This window comes from Chiloscyllium punctatum, chromosome 5 (genome assembly GCF_047496795.1).
Source record: "Chiloscyllium punctatum isolate Juve2018m chromosome 5, sChiPun1.3, whole genome shotgun sequence".
Lineage (NCBI taxonomy): Eukaryota > Metazoa > Chordata > Chondrichthyes > Orectolobiformes > Hemiscylliidae > Chiloscyllium > Chiloscyllium punctatum.
This window is the reverse complement of record NC_092743.1, coordinates 2,821,201-2,842,596: the sequence shown is the minus strand read 5'-3', so window position 1 is coordinate 2,842,596 and position 21,396 is coordinate 2,821,201. Positions and strand designations below refer to the sequence as shown.

Here is a 21,396-nt window from a genome sequence, read left to right as displayed (position 1 = left end):
ACTGCAAGTCCTGGGAGAGGAGGAAGAGGTCAACCTGGAACCACATGGTGGGATAAAAGATCAGGGTGGAGAGAGGTGTGTGACAGAGTGAAGATGGGAGAAAAACAGAGAGTCAGAAGGTGGGAACAGGAGGGTGTGAGAGCATGAGCAGCTTTGAGGAAGGGGATGAGACAGCTCAAGTGGAAAGGTTTGGGGGAGAAGTAGTAATTGTTTTAAGTTTTGATTTTGTCTTTAATTTTAGAATGACGACGATGATGACGACGACGAAGATGATGACGACGACGACGATGATGGAAACCAAGCAAATGCCAGCTCCTCCTCATCCTCCTCCTCCTCCTCACAAGATGATGATTCTGATTCTGACTCTGATTCTGACTGAACCCCCTCCCCTATCTCCCAAGGCCAGTGATTGTGGAGTGTCACTGGAAGGATTAAGAGAACTCCTTACTCTGGAGTACAGTTACTTTAACATTATGGTGGGAGCTGAATGACTGACAGTGTTTGGGCAGGCTGCTGTCCTGTACTCACTGCCACATCGACTGCAGCAGTGTCCTCTCACAGTCAGAGAGTACTCTGCATGATCCACCGCCATATCCATGCAGTCTCTCCAGATCAGATTGTCTGCTCCAGCACCAACTCTCTTGATCTGCTGTAAATAAACTTGTTTGTTGATGTGATCAGCAATGCAGCATTTTATACTTAGAAGTAGAAAGTGAACCGTCAAAGTGATATAATCTTAATTGGTTTGTTTTAATCTTTCATCAGTCACTGAATTTTCTGGATTTCTGTCTCTGCTGTTTGTGCCATTCCTTGGTTACTGGACCATCTTGAAACCAGTCACAGCTTCTCAGAGACTGTGGCTGAAAACTGGCAGAAAGCCCATGAGAACAGCAAAGTCTCAGTCAGATTTAACTGCTTTCCCTGGTTCCACCTTCTGTTTCTCAAATGGTCGTTGCCTGTTGACTCAGACATGAGCCCTCCATGTTTAAGGCTTTTTGAACCGCTGCAGTCCACATGCTGTGGTAAACCTATGAAGCCCTTCTGGAGGGAATTTCAGGAATTTGACCCAGTGACAGTGAAGGAACAACAATATACTTCCAAGTCAGGCTGATGAGTGGATTGGAAGGGAACTTGCAGGCAGTGGTGTGCCTTTGCCCTCTGGATGGAAGTGGTTGTGGGTTTGGAAGGTGTTGTCTATGAATCTTTGGTGAGTTTCTGTAATGCATTGGTAGATAGTACACACTGCTGCTCCTGAGCATCGGCGGTGGAGGGAGTGAATACTTCCATTGAATTAGTTAGTAGTAAATGGGTGAAAGTGGGGGTCCAGAAGCTCCTGAGTAAACATTGCTTATCAGGCCCGTCACTAATATCCTGTTTCAGGGGATAGATGGGTCTGTCAGTACGAGAGAACATCAGCATTAAACCTAACCTCAATTTGGTTATTCTGAGGGGGCTAGTTAGCGATGTGCATTATTGAATATTTAATTACTGAATTGTGTTCAGTTGTTTATGGGAGAGTGCTAGTGTGATAATGTCACTGGATGAAACATCCAGAAGACCACGCTAATGCTCTGGGAACATGGGCAGAGCAGCTGGTGGGATTTAAATTCAATTAATAAATGTGGAATTGAAAGGTAGTTTCACTTATGACCATGAAACTACCACCAATTGATGTAAAAAGCCAATCAGTATCCTTTAGGGAAGGAAATTTGCCATCCTTACCCAATCTGGCCTACATGTGACTCCAGACCCACAGTAGTGTGGTTGAGTCTTAGCTGCCCTCTGAAATGGCCAAGCTAGACACTCAGTTGAAGGGCATTTAGGGATGGGCAATTAATGCTGGTCTTGCCAAGGATGCCCACATCTCTGGAAAGAACAAAGAAAAACAACACTTTTTTTAATGTAAAGAACTAAACTGTTCTTTATCTAGATCCCAACCTGGGACACTGCAGCATATCATGGGTTGACAGCTTGGGATTTCTGTGATAGAGTATTGTATTTGATAGTTTAGAAAATTTTTTTTGGCATTTTTATAAATGTACCTGAATCCTAAGGCTGTGGGAAAAGGTACTGGGAGAATCTATGGAAAATATTTGTAGTGTTCAAGAAGAGCTCACCTTGAATGTGCTGTGAAAGAGACAAATATGTCCTATTCCGTCCTTTGTAAAACATTTTTAAACTCATGGTGGAGTTCAGTGTTTAGGAAATTCCATTGCTTTTATGAAGGCAACTTGAGTCCTGCAGAGATTCTGTTCTTACTGAAAGCAGTAATGAACTTCATAATAAACGTCAACTCTAAATATTCACCTTGTGCCTGCTTCTATTTTCGATAGATGTTTCTACTTCTAGTTTTTATGGTTAATAAAGGGATGGCAAAGCATCATTAATCAAACTGAGAATTATGGTGACTTGACGTAGCACCTTGAGCAAAGCTGATTCTCATAATTCATGAGGAGATAAAGCAATTCCAAGGGTCCCTGGGCCCAGTAATTGTAGAAACCAGGACTGGAAGTTAGAAGGAGGTCCCAGTGAGAGATGATGCCCATAGCAGCTGGATCAGAATGAGAATGATTGCTTGTGGAACCTGTACATTGCATCAATATTTAGGGTAACTGTAGAACAGAAGAGACAACGATCTGGGGGATCCGATGGCCTATGGCTGGATGATTAATCCAGAGATCATGGTCATATTCTGGGGACCTGGGTTCGAATGGCAGAGGGTGGAATTTGAATTCAATAGAAAAAATCTAGAATTAAGAGTTTAATGATGACCATGAAATAGTTTTTGATTGTCGGAAAAACCTATCTGGTTCACTAAAGTCCTTTATGGAAGGAATTGGATCTAGAACAGTACAGCACAGTACACAGGCCCTTTGGCCCACGATGTTGTGCCAAGCATTTATCTTAACCTAAGATCAACCTAACCTACACACCCCTCAATTTACTGCCATCCATGTGCTTATCCAGCAGTTGCTTAAATGTCCCTAAGAGAGAGATCCAAGATGGCAGCGACCCAGCAAGTCGGAGTCTGTAGTGCTCTTCCCAAGACTCGGGCAAAGTGGGCTGCCCGCCCCCACCACACCTGCCAAACCATTCAAAATAACTTTTATTCAATACAGTTAGTCATTTTGAATCGAGTAGTTTGGTGCTTTGGGAATGACTAAGGGCAAGAATGCTTGCAGCAAGCAGGAACCCCTCCCCAGCTGCAGCAGAGGCGTCCGCAGCCGCCCGGGGGGACTTACCGACGGTGACGAACCTTGTTGCAGTGACTTCCAAGCTCGAAGAGAAGATCAATGTCTTCATAGAGGAGTCCAGAAGCAGGTGGGAATCGCTCTTGGTCGCGCTGCAAAAGCACGACCGAGATATTGAAAAAATCTAACATCGAGTTGGAAGGGGCAGAGCTAAAGGGCGCAACCTGGAGAATTAGGGTCATCGAAAAAATATTCGTTTGCTGGGCCTTCCCAAACAGGAAGAGAAAGGCCAGCTTGCAGTGTTTTTGGTGCAGTGGCTCCCTCAGATGTTGAAGCTGGAGGCTGGATCAGGTCAGGTGCGGGTAGAGTGGGTCCACCAGGTTGCTATACGCAGGCCTGGATCAGACCAGTGCCCCCGCCTGGTCCTGTTCCAGCTTCAGTGTTACAGAGAGAACCAAATGCTCCTGGAAGCCTCCAGAAACCTCGGGAAAGATCTCCAGGCCATGACATATAAGGGATCTAGGATTATGCTGTTCCAGGATTTTTCCCCAGCTTTGGTCCGCAAGAAGAGGGCATTTGATGAAATGAAGAAGCGTCAAAGGGACTTAAACATCCAGTACTCCTTGCACTACCCAGCGATGCTGCGTTTTAACCACAAAGGATCCGTCAATAACTTCGGATCGCTGGAGAAGGCCAAGGAATTTTTGGACTCTCTTAAATAGAGTGTAAGAATTAATCCATGTGGTTAATGATGCTGTTCTGCCCCCACCCCCAGTTTACCATTTTTTCCCCTTATTTCCTTTATTATTTAATATCATCTCTGGGCTGTAGGGAGGGGGTCTTATTTGTTCTCCACTATTTGATTTCCTTTTTTATATAGGCTAATTAGTTGATTCAGGTGGGGGGGGTGGGGGCGGCATTTGCTTTGTCCGACCCTATTTCTTACTTTTAGGGTGGGGTTTTTCCCTTTTTTTGTGTTATTATACTTAGTTATTACCTGCTGAGACTGTAACTTTATAGTTTTATATGTTTATATGTGGTATTTTCTTTACAAATGTATCTAGGTGTTGGTGTGGGTGGGGGGGGGGGGGGGGGTAGGGTACTCACTGTTAACTTTAGCTTTATAGTACACTTGAATTTTTCTATTTTATTATGGGATGTCTGGGTCGAGGGTGGGGCACTGGTTGGCAGAGGATACGATGGGTTTCAGATAGGAAGTGATGCTCCCTGGAAGCAAAGAGCAAAATCTCCTTTAAAATATGTTTTTTTTTAATTTTTTTACAATATTGGTGTGAGTGTATTAAAGAATCTCTATGTTTGTGAATTTTCCATGGTCTATGCTTGGGGGCCTTTGGATGGGGTTCTTCCTCCCGGTGGGTCTCAGACTTGTCTGGACGATTATGGTTCGTCATTCGATTAAATGGTAAACCTGGAATGTCAAGGGGAGTAATTCGCCAATCAAAAGGAAGAAAATACTATCAAACCTCAAAAAAGATATAGCTCTCTTAGGGGAGACATATTTACTGGATGAAGAGCACTTGAAATTACAACAATTACAATTACAAATGGGTGGATTTGATCAGGCTTTCTTTTCATCTTTCAGTTCAAAAAGTAGGGGAGTAGTCATTCTCATTCGGAAGAATCTCCCTTTCAAAATCTTAAATCAGATAAAAGATTAATCTGGATGGTACATACTGATTAAAGCCATTATAAATGGAGAGGAATATGGGATTTTGAATCTTTATTGTCCCCCGGCACACCCTTTCAAATTTATAATGGAAGCATTTTCCAAACTGATGGCTTTCGGGGTTCGCTACACAATTATAGGAGGACATTTTAATTGCATTATGGACCCGGAGATAGACAGGATACCCAAGAGTACTGCAGGTATATCCCCCAAATTCAGGCAATTGGTGGATTTGAATAAAGAGCTCGGATTAGTAGATGTGTGGAGGTGCCTCCACCTGCGAGGCAGAGATTTCTCTTTTTATTCTAAACCACATAAATGTCACACTAGAACTGATACGTTTTTTGCCCCCTTGACCTTTTTGAATTCCATATTATCCTGCAAAATAGGTAATATAATAATTTCTGATCACGCTGCAGTGTATATGGAAATCAAGACTAGGAGCAATGAGACGGTCACCCGTATGCCAATGTTGGGTAGTCAGGGATGTCCTCACTCACTGTTACTATTCACATTAATAATTGAGCCACAAGTGGAAGTGATATGGGCTGATTCTAATATAACAGCCCCAAAATTTGGCGCAGGTAAACATAAAGTTACCCTTTATAGAGATGATGTTCTCCTTTTTCTTAGTAATCCTTTGATGTCAGTGATCCAAGTTATTAATTTATTTAGTGCATCCTCAGGTTACAAAATTAATTTCTCGAAATCGGAGGCCATGCCGATGGGTGGTCTCACTGGTATGTCCCACTTATTGGATAGATCTCATTTTCCCTTTTGGTGGTCTCTGGAGGGTTTTTTTATATTTAGGTATTTTTATCACCCAATATTTGGTCAGCTGCATAAGGACAGCCATTTCTGCACTGGGGAAAAGTCTCTGGTTATCTACTCTATCTATGCCTCTCATTACCTTGTACACCTCTCTCAAGTCACCTCTCTTTCTCCTCTCCAGTGTGAAAAGCCCAAGCTCCCTCAACTTTCTTCATAAATCAAGCCCTCCAATCCAAGCAACATCCTGTTAAACCCCTCTGCACCCTCTCTAAAGCATCTACATTCTTCCTATAATGCGGCGACAAGAATTGGACACAATACTCCAAATGTGGTCTTACCAGGGTTTATAGAGCTGCAGCAAATCCTCACAGCTCTTAAACTCAATTATCCTGTAATTGAAAGCCAAAACACCATACACTTTAACAACCCTATCTACTTGGATGGCAATTTTGAGGGATCTATAGATCTACAACACCACCAACCTTTGTGTCATTGGCAAGTTTACTAACTCACCCTTCCACTTCTTCATCCAAGTCATTTATAAAAACCAACAAAGAGCAGTGGTCCAAGGACAGATCCCTGTGGGACAGGCTGAATACTTTCCATCCACTACCACTCGCTATCTTCTTTCAGCCAGTCAATTCTGTATCCAGATAGGCAAATCTCCCTGTATCCCATACCTCCTTACTTTCTGAATGAGCCGACCATGGGGAACCTTATCAAATGCCTTACTGAAATCCATACACAGCACATCCACTGCTCAACCTTCGTCAATATGTCTCGTCACATCCTCAAAGAACTTAATAAAGCTTCTGAGGCATGACCTGCCCCTCACAAAGCCATGCCGACTATCTTTAATCAAACTATGTTTTACCAAATAGTCATAAATCCTATCTCTCAGAATCCTTTCCTGTACTTTCGTTACCACAGACATAAGACTGACTGGTCTGTAATTCCCAGGGATTTCCCTATTCCCTTTCTTGAATAGAGGAATAACATTCACCTCCCTCCAATCAGCCAATACCACTGCTGTGGAGAGCAAGGATGCAAAGATCATCGTCAGAAGCGCAGGAATCTCATTCCTCACTTGGATATATCCAGTCTGACCCTGGAGACTTATCTATCTTGATGCTTCCCAGAATTTCCAGCACATCCACTTTCTTAATATCAATCTGTTCAAGCCGATTAACCTGGTCCACGGTATTCTCACTAGCAACATGGTCCCTCTCTCTAGTAAATACCATAGCTAAAAACTAATTTAGGGCCTCCCCTACCTCTTCAGATTCCAGTCACAAGTTCCTCCACTATCCCTGATTGGTCCCACCCTCTCTCTGATCATTCTCTTATTTCTCACGTATGTGCAGATGCTTTTGGGTTTTGCCTAATCCTTCCCACCAAGGCTTTCTCGTGCCCCCCACCCACCCACCCACCCACCACCACCTCTCCTCAGTCCATTTTTAAGTTTTTTCCCAGCTACTCTATAATTCTCTAAAGTTGTGCCCAATCCTTGCTTCCTCAACCTTAAGTAAACTTCCCTCTTCCTCTTGACGAGAAGCTCCTCTGCTCTTGTTATCCAAGGCTCCTTTACCTTACCATTCCTTGCCTGTCTCCGTGGGACAAAGTTATTCAACACTCGCAACAAGTGCTCCTTAAACAGCTTCCACATTTCTGTTGTGCCTTTCCCTTAGAACAATTGTTCCCAATTTATACTCCACAGCTCCTGTCTAATAGCAGTATAATTTCCCCTCCCCCAGTTAAATACCTTCCCATACTGTCTGTTCCTCTCCCTCTCCATGGCTGTGGGGAAGGTGAGGCAGTTGTGGTCACTGTCCCGGAATTTCTTTCTCACCAAGAGATCTGACACCTGACCTGGTTCGTTACCTAGCACCAAATCCAATAAGGCCTCCCCTCTAGTTGGCCTATCTACATATTGAGTCAGGAATACTTCCTGGACATACCTAACAAAATCGGCTTCATCCAAACCATCTGCACTAAACAGGTTACAATCAATATTGGGGAAATTGAAGTCACCCATAACAACAATGTTGCATTTGCACCTCTCCAAGATGTCCTGTCCAATCTGTTCTTCCATCTCTCTGCTGCTATTCAGGGGTCTATAGAAAACACTCAATAAAGTGACTGCTCCTTTCCTGTTACTGACTTCCACCCATTACTGACTCAGTAAAGAAACCCTCCTCAACAATCTCTTTTTCTGCAGCTGTGATGCACTCTCTAATTAACAATGCTACTCTCCCTCCTCTTTTTACCCTCCCCGTTCTTTTTAAAAGATCTAAATCCTGGAACATCCAGCAACCATTCCTGCCCCTGTGAAATCCATGTCTCCATTATGGCCACAACATCGCAGTTCCAAGTGCTGATCCATGCTTTGAGTTCATCACTCTTAGTCCTGCTGACACTCCTCGCATTGAAACAGACACACTTTAACCCATTCCTTTGCCCTATCAACTGTGTCTCCCTCCCGACAAATTCTCTGTATTCTACTTCCACCCATTCAACAACTACCCTCTCCTCTGATTTGTAGCTCTAGATTCTATCCCCCTGCCAAACTAGTTTAAACCCTCCTGAAGTGTTCTAGCAAATCTGCCCAGGACATTGGTGCCCCTCCAGTTTAAGTGCAACCCGTCCTTCATGTACATGACCTGCCTTCCCCAGGAGGTACCCCAATTATGTACTTATCTGAAGCCTTCCCTCCTGCACCAGCCCTGTAGCCATGTGTTTAGCAGCACTCGCTTCCCGTTCCTCGCCTCACTAGCATATGACACCGGTCGTAATCCTGAGATTACTACTCTGCTCGCCCTGCTTCTTAGCTTCCAACCTAACTCCCTGTAATCTAATCTAATGTAATCTATTTTTTTAAATCTAATTTTGTTTTTAGACAAAACAATATACTTATTGTTGAGGGGAGCAGCCACAGGGGATCTCTGCGCTGTCTGCCTGTTCCTTTTCCGTCTCCTGATTGTAACCCATCTACCTTCTTCCTGTACTACCTCCCTGTAACTCCTCTCAATTATCCTCTCAGCCTTCCGAATGATCCGAAGTTCATACAGCTCCAGCTCCAGCTCCAGTTCCAGTTCCTAATGCGGTTTTCAAGGAGCTGGAGCTAGGCACACTTCCCGCAGATGAAGTCAGTGAGGACACTAGTGTTGACTCTTACCTCCACATCCTACAGGAGGAGCAAGGAACTGCTCCAACATCCATTTCCACTGTTCTGAATTCCCAAAGAGACTATTGGAAAAAAACTGGTAACCTTACCGAATTGGTGCACAGAACCCTATTTTTGGTTAGAGGAGGAGGATGGGTGAGAGACACTACCTAAGTGGTGTTTCGGGTAAAGCAACTGCCCAAATCTATTACCTTTAAAATCTATCATCCTTACCTTGTTTGCCGATATGTGACCCCAGATCCACAGCAATGTGGTTGACTCTTAACTGCCATCTAGACTGTTAGGGATGGGCAATAAATGTTGGCCGAGTCAGTGATGCAGTCACCTCGTGAATGAATAATAAAAAAAAATTAATTGGAGGAAGCCACCTTCAATGGGGTAAGAATGGAACTAGGTCGGATAAGTTGCTCTTCAAAGTTGACAGGAGAAACAGAAGCTGAACAGTGGATTACTTGCAAAGGTTTGGGCACAGTTGAGGTACATTACATCAAAGAAGAATGGTAGGGCAAATAAACCGAAAGCACCATGGATGACGAAAAGGATGGAAATTGATATAAACAACAAATGCTCATGACTGATATCACATGTAAAACACAATGGAGGACAAGACTGCCAAAAGGTTTAGGGAAGAGAAGAAGCAAATAAGGGAAGCAAAGAGAGAGTAGATATTTTCTCAAATAAAACAAAGAACCGTGGATGCTGACAATCTGAAACAAAAACAGAAATTGCTGGAGAAACACCAAGTCTAGCAAAATCTGTGGGGGGAAAGTGGAGTTAATGTTTTGAAATTGGTGATTCTTCTTCAGAACAGGACATATTTTATAATCAACCTGTTCAGAGATGTTTGCACACTCCTCTGGTCAGTTGGCACTTAATTCTAACTGGGTCTTCTGGACATTACTAACCTGCTACAAGAGGGAGTATGAAATGAGGCAAATATCAAACAGAAAAAGGAATTGCAGACTCCTCCATATTCATATAAATGGTAAGAAAGGGAGTGGGGATGTTAATGGATCAAAAATGGGATATACAGAAGGTAGTATCAATGGATCTGTATTGGAACCTCAGCTTTTTGCAATTTATATTAATGACTTGGGAGATGACATCAAAGACAAGATAATTAAATTCTCAGACGACAGATCAGTAGGAAGCATGTTGTGAAGAAGGCATTGGTGGTGTGATAATGTCCTCGACCTAATCTGGACTAGTCATCCAGAATCCCAGAATAATATTCTGGGCACATGGCTTTGAATCCCACAACAGCAAACAATAAAAATCTGGAATTCAAAAGCTAGTCTAATAGTGACCATGTAACCAGTGTCAACTGTTCTAAAAGCTCTCTTCAGGTGATGTCCTAATGGTATTTTCACTAGATTACTAGAGACCTAGTTAGTGTTCTGGGAGCCCAGGTTTGAATCCAGCCATTCTGGATTAGTGGTGCTGGAAGAGCACAGCTTTTATTCCTGATGAAGGGCTTTTGCCCGAAACGTCGATTTCGAAGCTACTTGGATGCTGCCTGAACTGCTGTGCTCTTCCAGCACCACTAATCCAGAATCTGGTTTCCAGCATCTGCAGTCATTGTTTTTACCTCGTTGAATCCAGCCATGGCAGATGGTTTAATTTGAATTCAATAAAAATCTGAATTTAGAATCTAATGATGAGCATGAAACTGTTGTCAATAGAAGAACCCACTAAATTAACTCATGGCCTTTAGGTAATTAAATCTGTTATTCTTACCAGGTCTGGCCTACATGTAATTCCAGACCCACAGCAATGCTTTTGATTCTTATCAGATCTCTGAAATGGCCTAGCAAACCACTCAAGGGCAAATAGGAATGGCAATAAATGCTGGCACAGCCAGTGATGCCCACATCCCATGAATGAGGAAAAGTAAGGGTATAGATAGATTGAATGGGCAGAGAGGACTGGCAGATGGACCTTTTAAGAAGGGGAAATGTGAAGTCATTCACTTTAACAGGGAGAATTAAAAAAGCAGATTATTACTTAAATGGAAAGCAGCTGTGGAATTCCAAGTTTCAGAGAAATCTAATGTAAAGGTCACAAAATGTTGGTATGCAAATAGTGAAAGAAAATTTGACAAATGGAATTCTGTTACTTTGACAGGAAATGAATAAAGTAAGGAAGTTATGCTTCAGTTACATGGGGCATTTAGAGAAACCACATCAAATACTGTGGTTAATTTTAGTCGTCTTACTTAAGGGAGGATGTACATACATGAAAATGTTTTGGAGGACGATGTGAAATTCAAATCCCAAACAGATGACCATTGTTCCTATTGAATAGCAGAGCAGGCTTGAACAGCTGAATGGTTCACTTGAGGAACAAGAATTTATCGCCACTTTGAGAGACAAGGATTAATTGCAGCTAGTGAGCATAGCTTTGACAGGGAGAGATCATATCTGACAAATGTGAAAAAGTCTTTGAGGAATTGACATCGTGTGTAGATGAGAGTAGTGTAGTTGGTGTGTTCTACATGGATTCCAATAAGACCTTTAGCAAGGTGTTACATGGAACACTAATCAAGAAGGTAAGATCCCTTAGGATCCAGGGCAAATTGGATCCAAAATTGGTCTAGTGGCAGAAAGCTGAAAGTGCTGGTTAAAGGTTGTTTTTGACTGGATTCCTGTGTCCAGTGGCATATTGCAGGGTTTGGTTCTGGGTCCCTTGCTGTTTCTCACTGTTTATTGTGCATATTCATGATATGGGCCCAAATGTGAAGGTTTTATCAGTTACTTCACAGATGGCACTAAAATTGCTGATGTGATAAATAACAAGGAGGAAAGTCTTAGGCCACAGGATGATATAGACAGGCTGGTCAGATTGGCAAATGGAATTTAAGTCTAAGAATAAGGGGTAGGCCATTCAGGACTGAGATAAGGAGGAATTTCTTCACTCGGAGAGTTGTGAACCTGTAGAATTCTCTCCCACAGGAAGCCACGGGGTCCAGTTCATTGGATACATTCAAGAAGGAGCTGGACGTGGCCCTTATGGCTAAAGGGATCATGGGATATGGGGAGAGGATGGGAATGGGATACTGAGACTGCATGATCAGCCACGATCGTGTTGAATGGTGATGCAGGCTCCAAGGGCCGAATGGCCTACTCCTGCACCTATTTTCTATGTTTAAACCTGACGAGTAGGAGGTGATGCATTTTGGGAAACTAACAAAGTAAGAGAATACACATTGAATAGTCGGATCCTAGGAAGTTCAGAGGGGTCTTGGATCTTGTATGTCCTGAGATCCTTAGCCACCTTATCCTGTCCTGTTGCTATTAAAAAGGGATACTCCCCTTGATTAGTGAAGCATCAACTGCAATATCAAGGAAATGACAATAACATTACACATAAACATAGTTAGGTCACAACTGAAGTATCGTGTGCAGTTCTGGTTGCCTCACAATAGGAAGGATTTGATTGTTCTAGAGAGGGTGGATCAGGATATTCCCTGGGTTGGTGTGATTCAGCTGTGAAGAGTGATCAGATAACATCAAAACTAGGAGCAGGAGTAGGCCATTCAGCCCCTTGAGTATACTCGGCCATTTGATAAGGTCATGGCTGATCTTATCTTAGCTTGAACTCTACTTTCATGCCCGCTCTCCATAACTCTTCAAACTGTTACTTAAATAAAAAACTGTCTAACTCCTCCTCAAATTAACTCAAAGTTCCAGCATCACATTTCACTGATTCACAACCCTTTGAAGTTTGTCCTTATCTTTTAAATCTGCTACTCCTTATCCTAAAACTGTGACCTCCCTCTTGTGCCAGATTGCCTTACATAGGACATAGAACACAGAAAAGTATAGCACAGAAAAGGCCCTTCGGCCCACTATGTTGTGCCAAGGATTAATCCTAATCTAAAATAAAATAACCTAACCTACACACCCCTCAATTCTCTGCTATCCATGTGCATGTCCAGCAGTCGCTTAAATGTCCCTAATGACTCTATTTCCACCACCACCGCTGGCAACGCATTCCATGCATTCACAACTCTCTGTGTAAAGAACCAACCTCTGACGTTCCCTCTATACCTTCCTCCTAACACTTAAAACTATGACCCCTCGTGCCAGTCAATCATGCCCTGGGGAAAAGTCTCTGACTATCGACTCTATCCAAGCCTCTCATTATCTTGTATACCTCAATCAGGTTACCTCTCTTCCTCCTTCTCTCCAGAGAGAAAAGTCCGAACTCAGTCAACCTCTCCTCATAAGGCAAGCCCTCCAGTCCAAGCAGCATCCTGGTAAACCTTCTTTGAACCTTCTCCAAAGCCTCCATATCTTTCCTATAATAGGGCGATCAGAACTGGAAACAATATTCTAAGTGTGGTCTCACCAGGGACTTGCAGCAAAACCTCGTGGCTCTTTAACAGGGGGATCGAGTTTATGAAAGCCAAAACACCATATGCTTTCTTAACAACCCTATGCACTTGGGTGGCAACTCTGAGGGATCTATGCACTTGAACACCAAGATCCTGCTGTTCCTCCACACTGCCAAGAATCCTGTCTTTAATCCTATATTCAGCGTTCAAGTTCGACCTTCCAAAATGCATCTCTTCACATTTATCCAGGTTGAACTCCATCTGCCATTTCTCAGCCCAACTCTGCATTCCTGATGAAGGGCTTTTGCCCAAAACGTTGATTTTCCAGCTCCTTGGACATTGCCTGACCTGCTGTGCTTTTCCAGCACCACTCTGATCTAAACTCTGGTTTCCAGCATCTGCAGTCTTCACTTTTGCCCAGCTCTGCATGTGTCTGTGTCGCGCTGCAGCCTGCAGTAGCCTTCGATACTATCAAGAGCACTCCCAAACTTTGTGTCATCTGCAGGTTTACTAACCCACCCCTCAACCTCCTCATCCAAGTCATTTATAAAAACTACAAAGAGCAGAGGCCCAAGAACAGAGCCCTGCGGGACCCCACTCAACTCTGACCTCCAGGCAGAATACTTTCCATCTCCAACCACTCTCTGCCTTCTGTCAGCCAACCGATTCTGAATCTAGATAACCAAATCTCCTCTATCCCATACTTCCTGACTTTATGAATGAGCCTCCTGTGGGGAACCTTATCAAATGCCTTGTTGAAGTCCACATACACCACATCCATTGCTCGGCTTTCATCAACACGTCATGTCACCTCCTCAAAGAACTCAATGAGATTTGTGAGGCATGACCTGCCCCTCTCAGAGCCATGCTGACTGCCTTTAATTATGCTATGCTTTTCTGAATGGTCATAAATCCCATCCCTCAGAATTCTTTCCAAAACCTTGCTGACCACAGATGTAAGATTGACTGGTCTGTAATTGTCAGGGATTTCCCTATTATCCTTCTTGAAAACAGGAACAACATTTGCCTCCCTCCAATCCTCTGGTACGACTCCCGTGGAGAGTGAGGAAGCAAAGATCTTCGTCAGTGGCTTAGCAACCTCCTTTCTCGCTTCCCGGAGCAGCCTGGGATAAATCTGGTCTGGGTCTGGGGACTTATCAATCTTAATGTTTGCCAAAATTTCTTGCACATCAATTTCCTCAATCTCGATCTGGTCAAGCCTGTTTCCCAGCTCCTCAAAGTTCTCATTCACAACAAGGTCCCTTTCCTTAGTGAAAACCAAAGCAAAAAACTTATTTAGGGCTTTCCTTATCTGCTCAGACTCCACGCACAAGTTCCCTCTGCTATCCCTGATCGGCTCTACCTTCTCCCTGATCATTCTCTTATTCCTCACATATGAGTAAAATTGCCTTTGGGTTCTCCCTAATCCTTCTTGCCAAGCCTTTTTCGTGCCCCCTCCTGGCTCTCCTCAGTCCATTTCTGAGCTCCTTTCTAGCAAGCTTGAAATCCTCTAAAGCTGTGCTAGGTCCTTGCTTCCTCCACCTTACGTAAGCTGCCTTCTTCCTTTTGATGAAAAACTCCTCTGTTCTTGTCATCCAAGACTCCTTAATCTTACCCCTTTTTACCTGTCTCGGAGGAACAAATTTATGTTTCACTCGCAACAACTGCTCCTTAAACAGTCTCCACATGTCTGTTGTGCCCTTCCTGCAGAACAATTGCTCCCAGGCTGTATTTCCCAAGTCCTGTCTGATAGCGTCATAATTTCCTTTTCCCTAATTAAATATCTTCTCTTGGTAACTGCTCCTTTCCCTCACCATGGCAATGGTAAATGTGAGGCAGTTATGGTCACTGCCACCAAAGTATTCTCTCACCGCAACATCTGACACTTGTCCTGGCTCATTGCCGAGCACCAAATCCAAAATGGCCTCTCCCCTTGTTGGTCTGTCTATATACTGAGTAAGGAAACCCTCATGAACATATGTGACAAAAACAGCTCCATTAAAACCATCTGCACTAAGGAGGTTCCAGTCAATATTGGGAAAGTTGAAATCACCCATAACAACAACCCTGCTACTTCTGCACTTTTTCAATATCTGTCAGCCTATGAGTTCTTCAATCTCCCTACTGCTATTAGGTGGTCTCTAAAGAAAACCCCCCAATGAGGCGTTGCTCCCTTGTTGTTCCTAACTTCCACCCATACTGACTCAGTAGACAAACCTTCCTCGACAACCTTCATTTCTGTAGCTGTGGTGCACTCTCTAATTTGCAATGCTACACCCCCTCTTCTTTTTCCCCCGTCCCTGCTCTTTTTAGATGTTCTAAACCTTGGAACATCTAGCAACCATTCCTGCCCCTATGAAACCCACGTCTCCGTTACGGCCACAACATCATAGTCCCAAGTACTGATCCATGCTCTAAAGATGGGGATCCATACATAAGGAAACATCCTCTCTATGTCTACTTTGTAAATCTCCTTCAGCATCTTTATCCCCCAATTCAATCTCCTCGCATTTTCCTAAACTCCAGAGAATGTAGGACTGAACTGCTCAAACTTTCTTCATAAGACAAGCCTTTTATCTCTGGCGCAGGTTGGGGTTGTTTTCATTTGAGGAAAGAATGCTGAAAGTGGATTGACGTCTGTAAAATTATGAATGGCATATATAGGGTTGATAGGAATAAACCTTTCTCCTTAGTAGAGGTATCAGTTTTCAGGGGCCGTATAGTTAAGGTAAGAGGCAGAGAGTTTAAAGGGGAGCTCTCATGCAGAGGGCAGGAGTTGGTATTCACAACAAGCTAATGGGCGGCACGGTGGCAAAGTGGTTAGCACTGCTGCCTCACAGCGCCAGAGACCCGGGTTCAATTCCCGCCTCAGGCGACTCTCTGTGTGGAGTTTGCACATTCTCCCCGTGTCTGCGTGGGTTTCCTCCGGGTGCTCCGGTTTCCTCCCACACTCCAAAGATGTGCAGGTCAGGTGAATTGGCCATGCTAAATTGCCCGTAGTGTTAGGTAAGGGGTAGATGTAGGGGTATGGGTGGGTTGCGCTTCGTCGGGGCGGTGTGGACTTGTTGGGCCGAAGGGCCTGTTTCCATACTGTAAGTAATCTAATCTAAAGGATGGAGAGGTGGGAAGAAGCATTTAGATGAACAGTTGAGACACCATAGCTTATACATCAATAAAACCTTATATCATTGTGTGGCACTATCACCCATTTATTGTGCTAAATGGGACAGACTTCTCGCAACTGGAGACTTTACATCCAAATGCAGTGTGGGCCACCAACAGCAGCAGAATTGTACTCCAGCACAATCTGCAACCTTATGGCCTGGCATATCCCCTACTCAACCATTACCTTCAAGCCAAAGGATCAACCCTGGTTCAATGGAGAGTGCAGGAGGGTGTACCAGGAGCAGTACCAGGCATAACTAGAAAATGAGGGTCAACCTGATGAAACCACCAAACAGGACTACTTGAATGCCAAACAGCATAAGCAGCAAATGATAGACAACTAAATGACAACCAATGGATCAGAACTAAGCTGTGCAGTCCTGCCACATCCAATTGTGAATGGTGATGGACAATTAAACAACTTGCTATAGGAGGAAGCTCCACAAGCAGGACCGTCCTCGATGATGGAAGAGCCCTGCACATCAGTGCAAAAGATAAGGCTGAAGCATTTGCTGCAATATTCAGCCCGAAGTGCTAAGTGGATAATCCATTTCAACCTCCTTCATCCTTTCCAAGCTTCAGAAATGCCAGTCATCAACCAATTCGATTCACTCCATGTGATGTCAGGAAATGGTCAGCGACATTGGATACTGCAAAGGCTGTGGCCCCCAAAGACGTGTGCTTCAGAACTTGCCGCTCCCGTAGCCAAGGTGTTCCAGTACAGTTACAGCACTGGCATCTACCCGACAATGTGGAAAATTGCCCATGTATGTCCTGTACATAATAAGCAGTACAAATCTAACCTGGCCAGTTACCACCCCATCAGACAACTCTTGATTATCAGTAAAGTGACAGAAGGTATCATCAACAGTGCTATCAAGCAGCAACTGCTCAGCATGAACCTGCTCAGTGACATCTAGTTTGGGTTCCGCCAGGGCCACTCCATTCCTGACCTCATTAAGCCTTGGTTCAAACATGGATAAAAGAGCTGAATTTCAGAGGTGAGATGAGAGTGACAGTATCTGACATCAAGGCTGCATTTGACAAAGTGTGGCATCAAGTACCCCTAAAAAAAATGGAATCAATGGGTGTCAGGAAAAAACCATCTGTTGGTTGGAGTCATACCTGGCACATAGGAAGAGTCAAATATGGGAATTCCCTCCCAAAGGGTATTATGGGTCAACCCCCAGCACATGGACTGCGGCAATTCAAGAAAGCAGCTCACCATCACCTTCTCAAGGGGCATCTGGGGACGGGCAATATATACTGGGCCCAGCCAGCAATGCCCACATCCCACCAGTGAATAAATAAATTACAGGCCAAATGCTTTGAAATGGGTTTGGAGTAAATAGAAGTAAAGGTGGCTACTAATTGGGCTGGAAGACCTCTTCCTGTGCTGTAAGTCCCTAACTATATGTATTCTGTAAATGTTAGTCAGTTATATTAAACATTGACAAGTCCACAGCTGGAATATTGTGTACAATCTTTGTCAGCTCTTGTGGTGTAGTGGTAGTGTCCCTACTTTGAAGCCAGGAAATCAGGTTCAATTCTCACCTACTCCAGAAGTTTCTAGCAACATCTCTAAATTGGCTGAGTCATGATGTCTGTTCAGTTTAGAGGGTCACACTTTAGGAAGGTTGTGATAGGATTAGAGTGTGAGAAAGAAGTTTATGAGAATGGTTCCAGGGTTATTGAGTAGTAGTTAAGAGGATAGATTGGAGAAGTAAGGAGTAATTTTTTTTTGGTGTGAAATGGGAAACTGAGTGACTGATAAATGTCTTCAAAATCATGAGGCCTTTGGACAGGAAACTGTTCCTGCACTGAAAAAGCACAGATTTAAAGAGAACAATCAAATTTAGGCAATAAAACAAGAATGATATTAGGGCAAATTATTTCACGCAGTGAATGGTTCAAATCTGAAAGGCATTGCATAAAACAGTTGAAATCACAAATCAGCCACGATCTCATTAAATTGCATTACAATTTGACAAACTCCTCATCTTCCACTTCCCATGTACATCACTGACAGTCAATGTATGTGTGTGGGAGTGAACCCCAGTGAGTCAGTGTGCGTGTGTGGGACAGTACTTCAGTGAGAGAGAGTGTGTTTGTGTGTGAGAGAGAGATCCAGACCCCAATGCTGCTACAGCAATATGGTTGACTCTTACCCAAAGACGCCCACATCGCATGAATGAATTTTAAAAGCACTAGAGATCACAATTGCAGTGTAATTCCCTGTACTCCCACTAAGTGAGGCTGATGAGCTGTATTGTGACTTGGAGATGCCGGTGTTGGACTGGGGTGTACAAAGTTAAAAATCACACACCAGTTTAAAGTCCAACAGGTTTAATTGGAAGCACACTAGCTTTCGGAGCGTCGCTCCTTCATCAGGTGGTAGTGGACGGCTCAATCCTAACACACAGAGTTTATAGCAAAAGTTTACAATGTGTAACTGAAATTATACATTGTTAAGTCAATTGATTGTTAGTGTTAGAATACCATGATAGTTTCACTGAAAGAAGTAAAACTAACACGGTATTCTAACAGATGAAAGGCTTAACAGACAACCAATTTTTCAATGTATGATTTCGGTTACATCACATTGTAAATTTTTGCTATAAATTCTGTGTTAGGATTGAGCCCTCCACTACCACCTGATGAAGGAGCGACGCTCCGAAAGCTAGTGCTTCCAATTAAACCTGTTGGACTTTAACCTAGAGCTTGTATTGTGAAAGCTCCAATTGCTGTAACTTTTTTTGTCCCTCATTCAGTTGTCCAGGCTATCCTTAACAATTCCCTGTCCCATGGACTTCTTTACTCTTGGCAATTCTGAAGTACAAGAACAAAATATCGCAAAAGTTAAATGACAGATTGAGGTTACTCCCTTCAAAGAGAGAAGTTTCAGGACAGATCCAATGGATTTTTTGAGTTATTCAAGGTGTTGTTCAAATGCACATGGAGAAACGTCTTTGCAGCAGAACGTGGAGAACATTCAGGAACATAATCTGTGATGAAAAGGGGGATGCAGACACAAAGTGGCACGAAATCATAGATTCAGAGAATGACACAATCCTAATGAAGGGCTTTTGCCCGAAACGCTGACTCTCTTGCTCCTCGGATGCTGCCTGACCTGCTGTGCTTTTCCAGCACCACACTCTCGACTCTGATCTCCAGTCCTCAATCTCTCCTAGCAATTTATAAAGGGTCCATCCAAGTCATTGAGCCTATACCACTCGGAGAGAGTAAGCCAATTAATCCCAGGTCCTTGTACATTTGTCTTTTCGGATACAGAATGAAGCTTCCTATACTATTTTAAACTGCAAGTAAAGCGCCTTGACATTGTCTCAAACACCCCCAGGACAGGTACAGTACGGGGTAAGATCCAGAGAAATGCTTCCCGAACACGGTCCAATCAAACACTCCCAGAACAGAAACTTGCCTGCTGCACTTGGATGCTTACTTTCGGCTCGTGGTGCATGAGGACACCCAGGTCTTGTTGTATCTCCCCCTTTCCCAATCTATTGCCATTCAAATAATGATCTGCCTTGCAACCAAAGTGGATAACCTCACATTTATCCACACTATACTGTATCTGCCGCGTATTTAGCAGCTCACTCACCTTGTCCAAATCACAGCTCTGCATCCTCCTCACAGCTCACCCTTTTCACCCAGCTTTAGTCACATGCAAACTTGAAGATATTTTGTTTAGTTCCCCCATCTAAATCATTAATATGTATTGTGTATAACTGGGATCCAAGTACGTGTGATGTAGAATCGCCTGCCCAGGACTAAGAAGGACTAGCAAGGCATTTGGAGTTAATGCAAATACAAGAGACTAACTAGGTATTCCAAGAAGCGAGATATCAGAATGAGTTAATATCAAGTTAGAGTTAAGACAGCTTGAAATGGAAAAAGTTAAAAAGCTGTAGACAGATAGTTTTTTGAAAAAACACTGATCTTAAAAGATTAGAATAAGATGAAAAGGGATCAGAAAATGAATTTAAAAGGCTCAAAGAGGAGTTGTGATAGAGGCGGACGGAAAAATAATTCAAACTTAGAATTATGCATTTAAAATAAGATGCCAGGTGCTGGAATCCATCTGGGTCCCTGGCGCTGTGCCGGTAAACAATAGAAGATATTGATTTAACCCAAGGAGACTGTGTAAAGAGATGGCTGCAGTTTTTAGAAAATCATGTTTATTACAGTCCATTGAATCATGTTCACTACTGGAATTCCTGAAGAAGGGCTTATGCCCGAAACGTCGATTCTCCTGCTCCTCGGATGCTGCCTGGTCTGCTGTGTTTTTCCAGCACTACACCCTCCACTCTGGTCTCCAGCATCTGCAGTCCTCACTTTCTCCCACTACTGTGTATTTCCCGAAACAGTGCAGCAGAAATAGATAACACTGATGGATTCGGAACTAAAGGAATACTCCTTGGTAACAGCTTTCTGATTGGCTTCTGAGAAGGTGACCGTTGCTTTTCAGAAACAGTGCAGTACAGAACCACCAAGGCTGGAAAGAGAAAGCATCGAAAAATCTCCGTTTCTCTCCTGTGAAGGAGGAACAAAATACCTTTAAAGATGGTGAAAGGACTAATTCTCAGTCAATGAATGAAGAGAGCACCGGTGTGTGAAATAACCATGTGTCAAAGGAAGGAAGTTAAAAGGAATTGAAGAAAAAGAAAACAACGCATCAATTCCTGTGCTCCAGGCTAATGCTATGGAATTATGTTTCCATGGTATTTGGTTCGGGGGGGCTGGGGCGTGCGCCAAGACCTGGGAGGAGCGGATCAGGAAGATGAGACAGAAACTAGGCAGATGGGGGCAACGGTCGCTCTCCATCGCGGGAAAAAACCTGGTCATCAGGTGTGAGGTACTCTCAGTATTGCTATATGTGGCACAGGTCTGGCCTATCCCCAGGACCTGTGCCGCCGCAGTCACCCGGGCCATCTTCCAATTCATTTGGAGATCAAAGATGGACCGGGTCCGAAGAGACTCAATGTACAAAGACCGGTGCAATGGGGGGAAAAAACACGCCCAATGCCACCCTCACCCTGATGGC

The 21,396-nt window shown here is 43.6% G+C and overlaps 1 protein-coding gene across 5 annotated transcripts in view; it reads left to right on the top strand.

Annotated features, from left to right (window-relative positions):
* ubtfl (upstream binding transcription factor, like) overlaps positions 1-2,302 on the top strand; it is a 56,377-nt gene extending 54,075 nt beyond the window's left edge. For all 5 annotated transcript variants that reach the window (XM_072569623.1, XM_072569622.1, XM_072569624.1 and 2 more), the window contains one exon: positions 242-2,302. In XM_072569623.1, the coding sequence (XP_072425724.1) occupies positions 242-379 (138 nt within the window). In that variant the 3' untranslated portion in view covers positions 380-2,302. The remainder of the gene's footprint in view (positions 1-241) is intronic.
* The last annotated feature ends 19,094 nt before the right edge of the window (positions 2,303-21,396 follow it).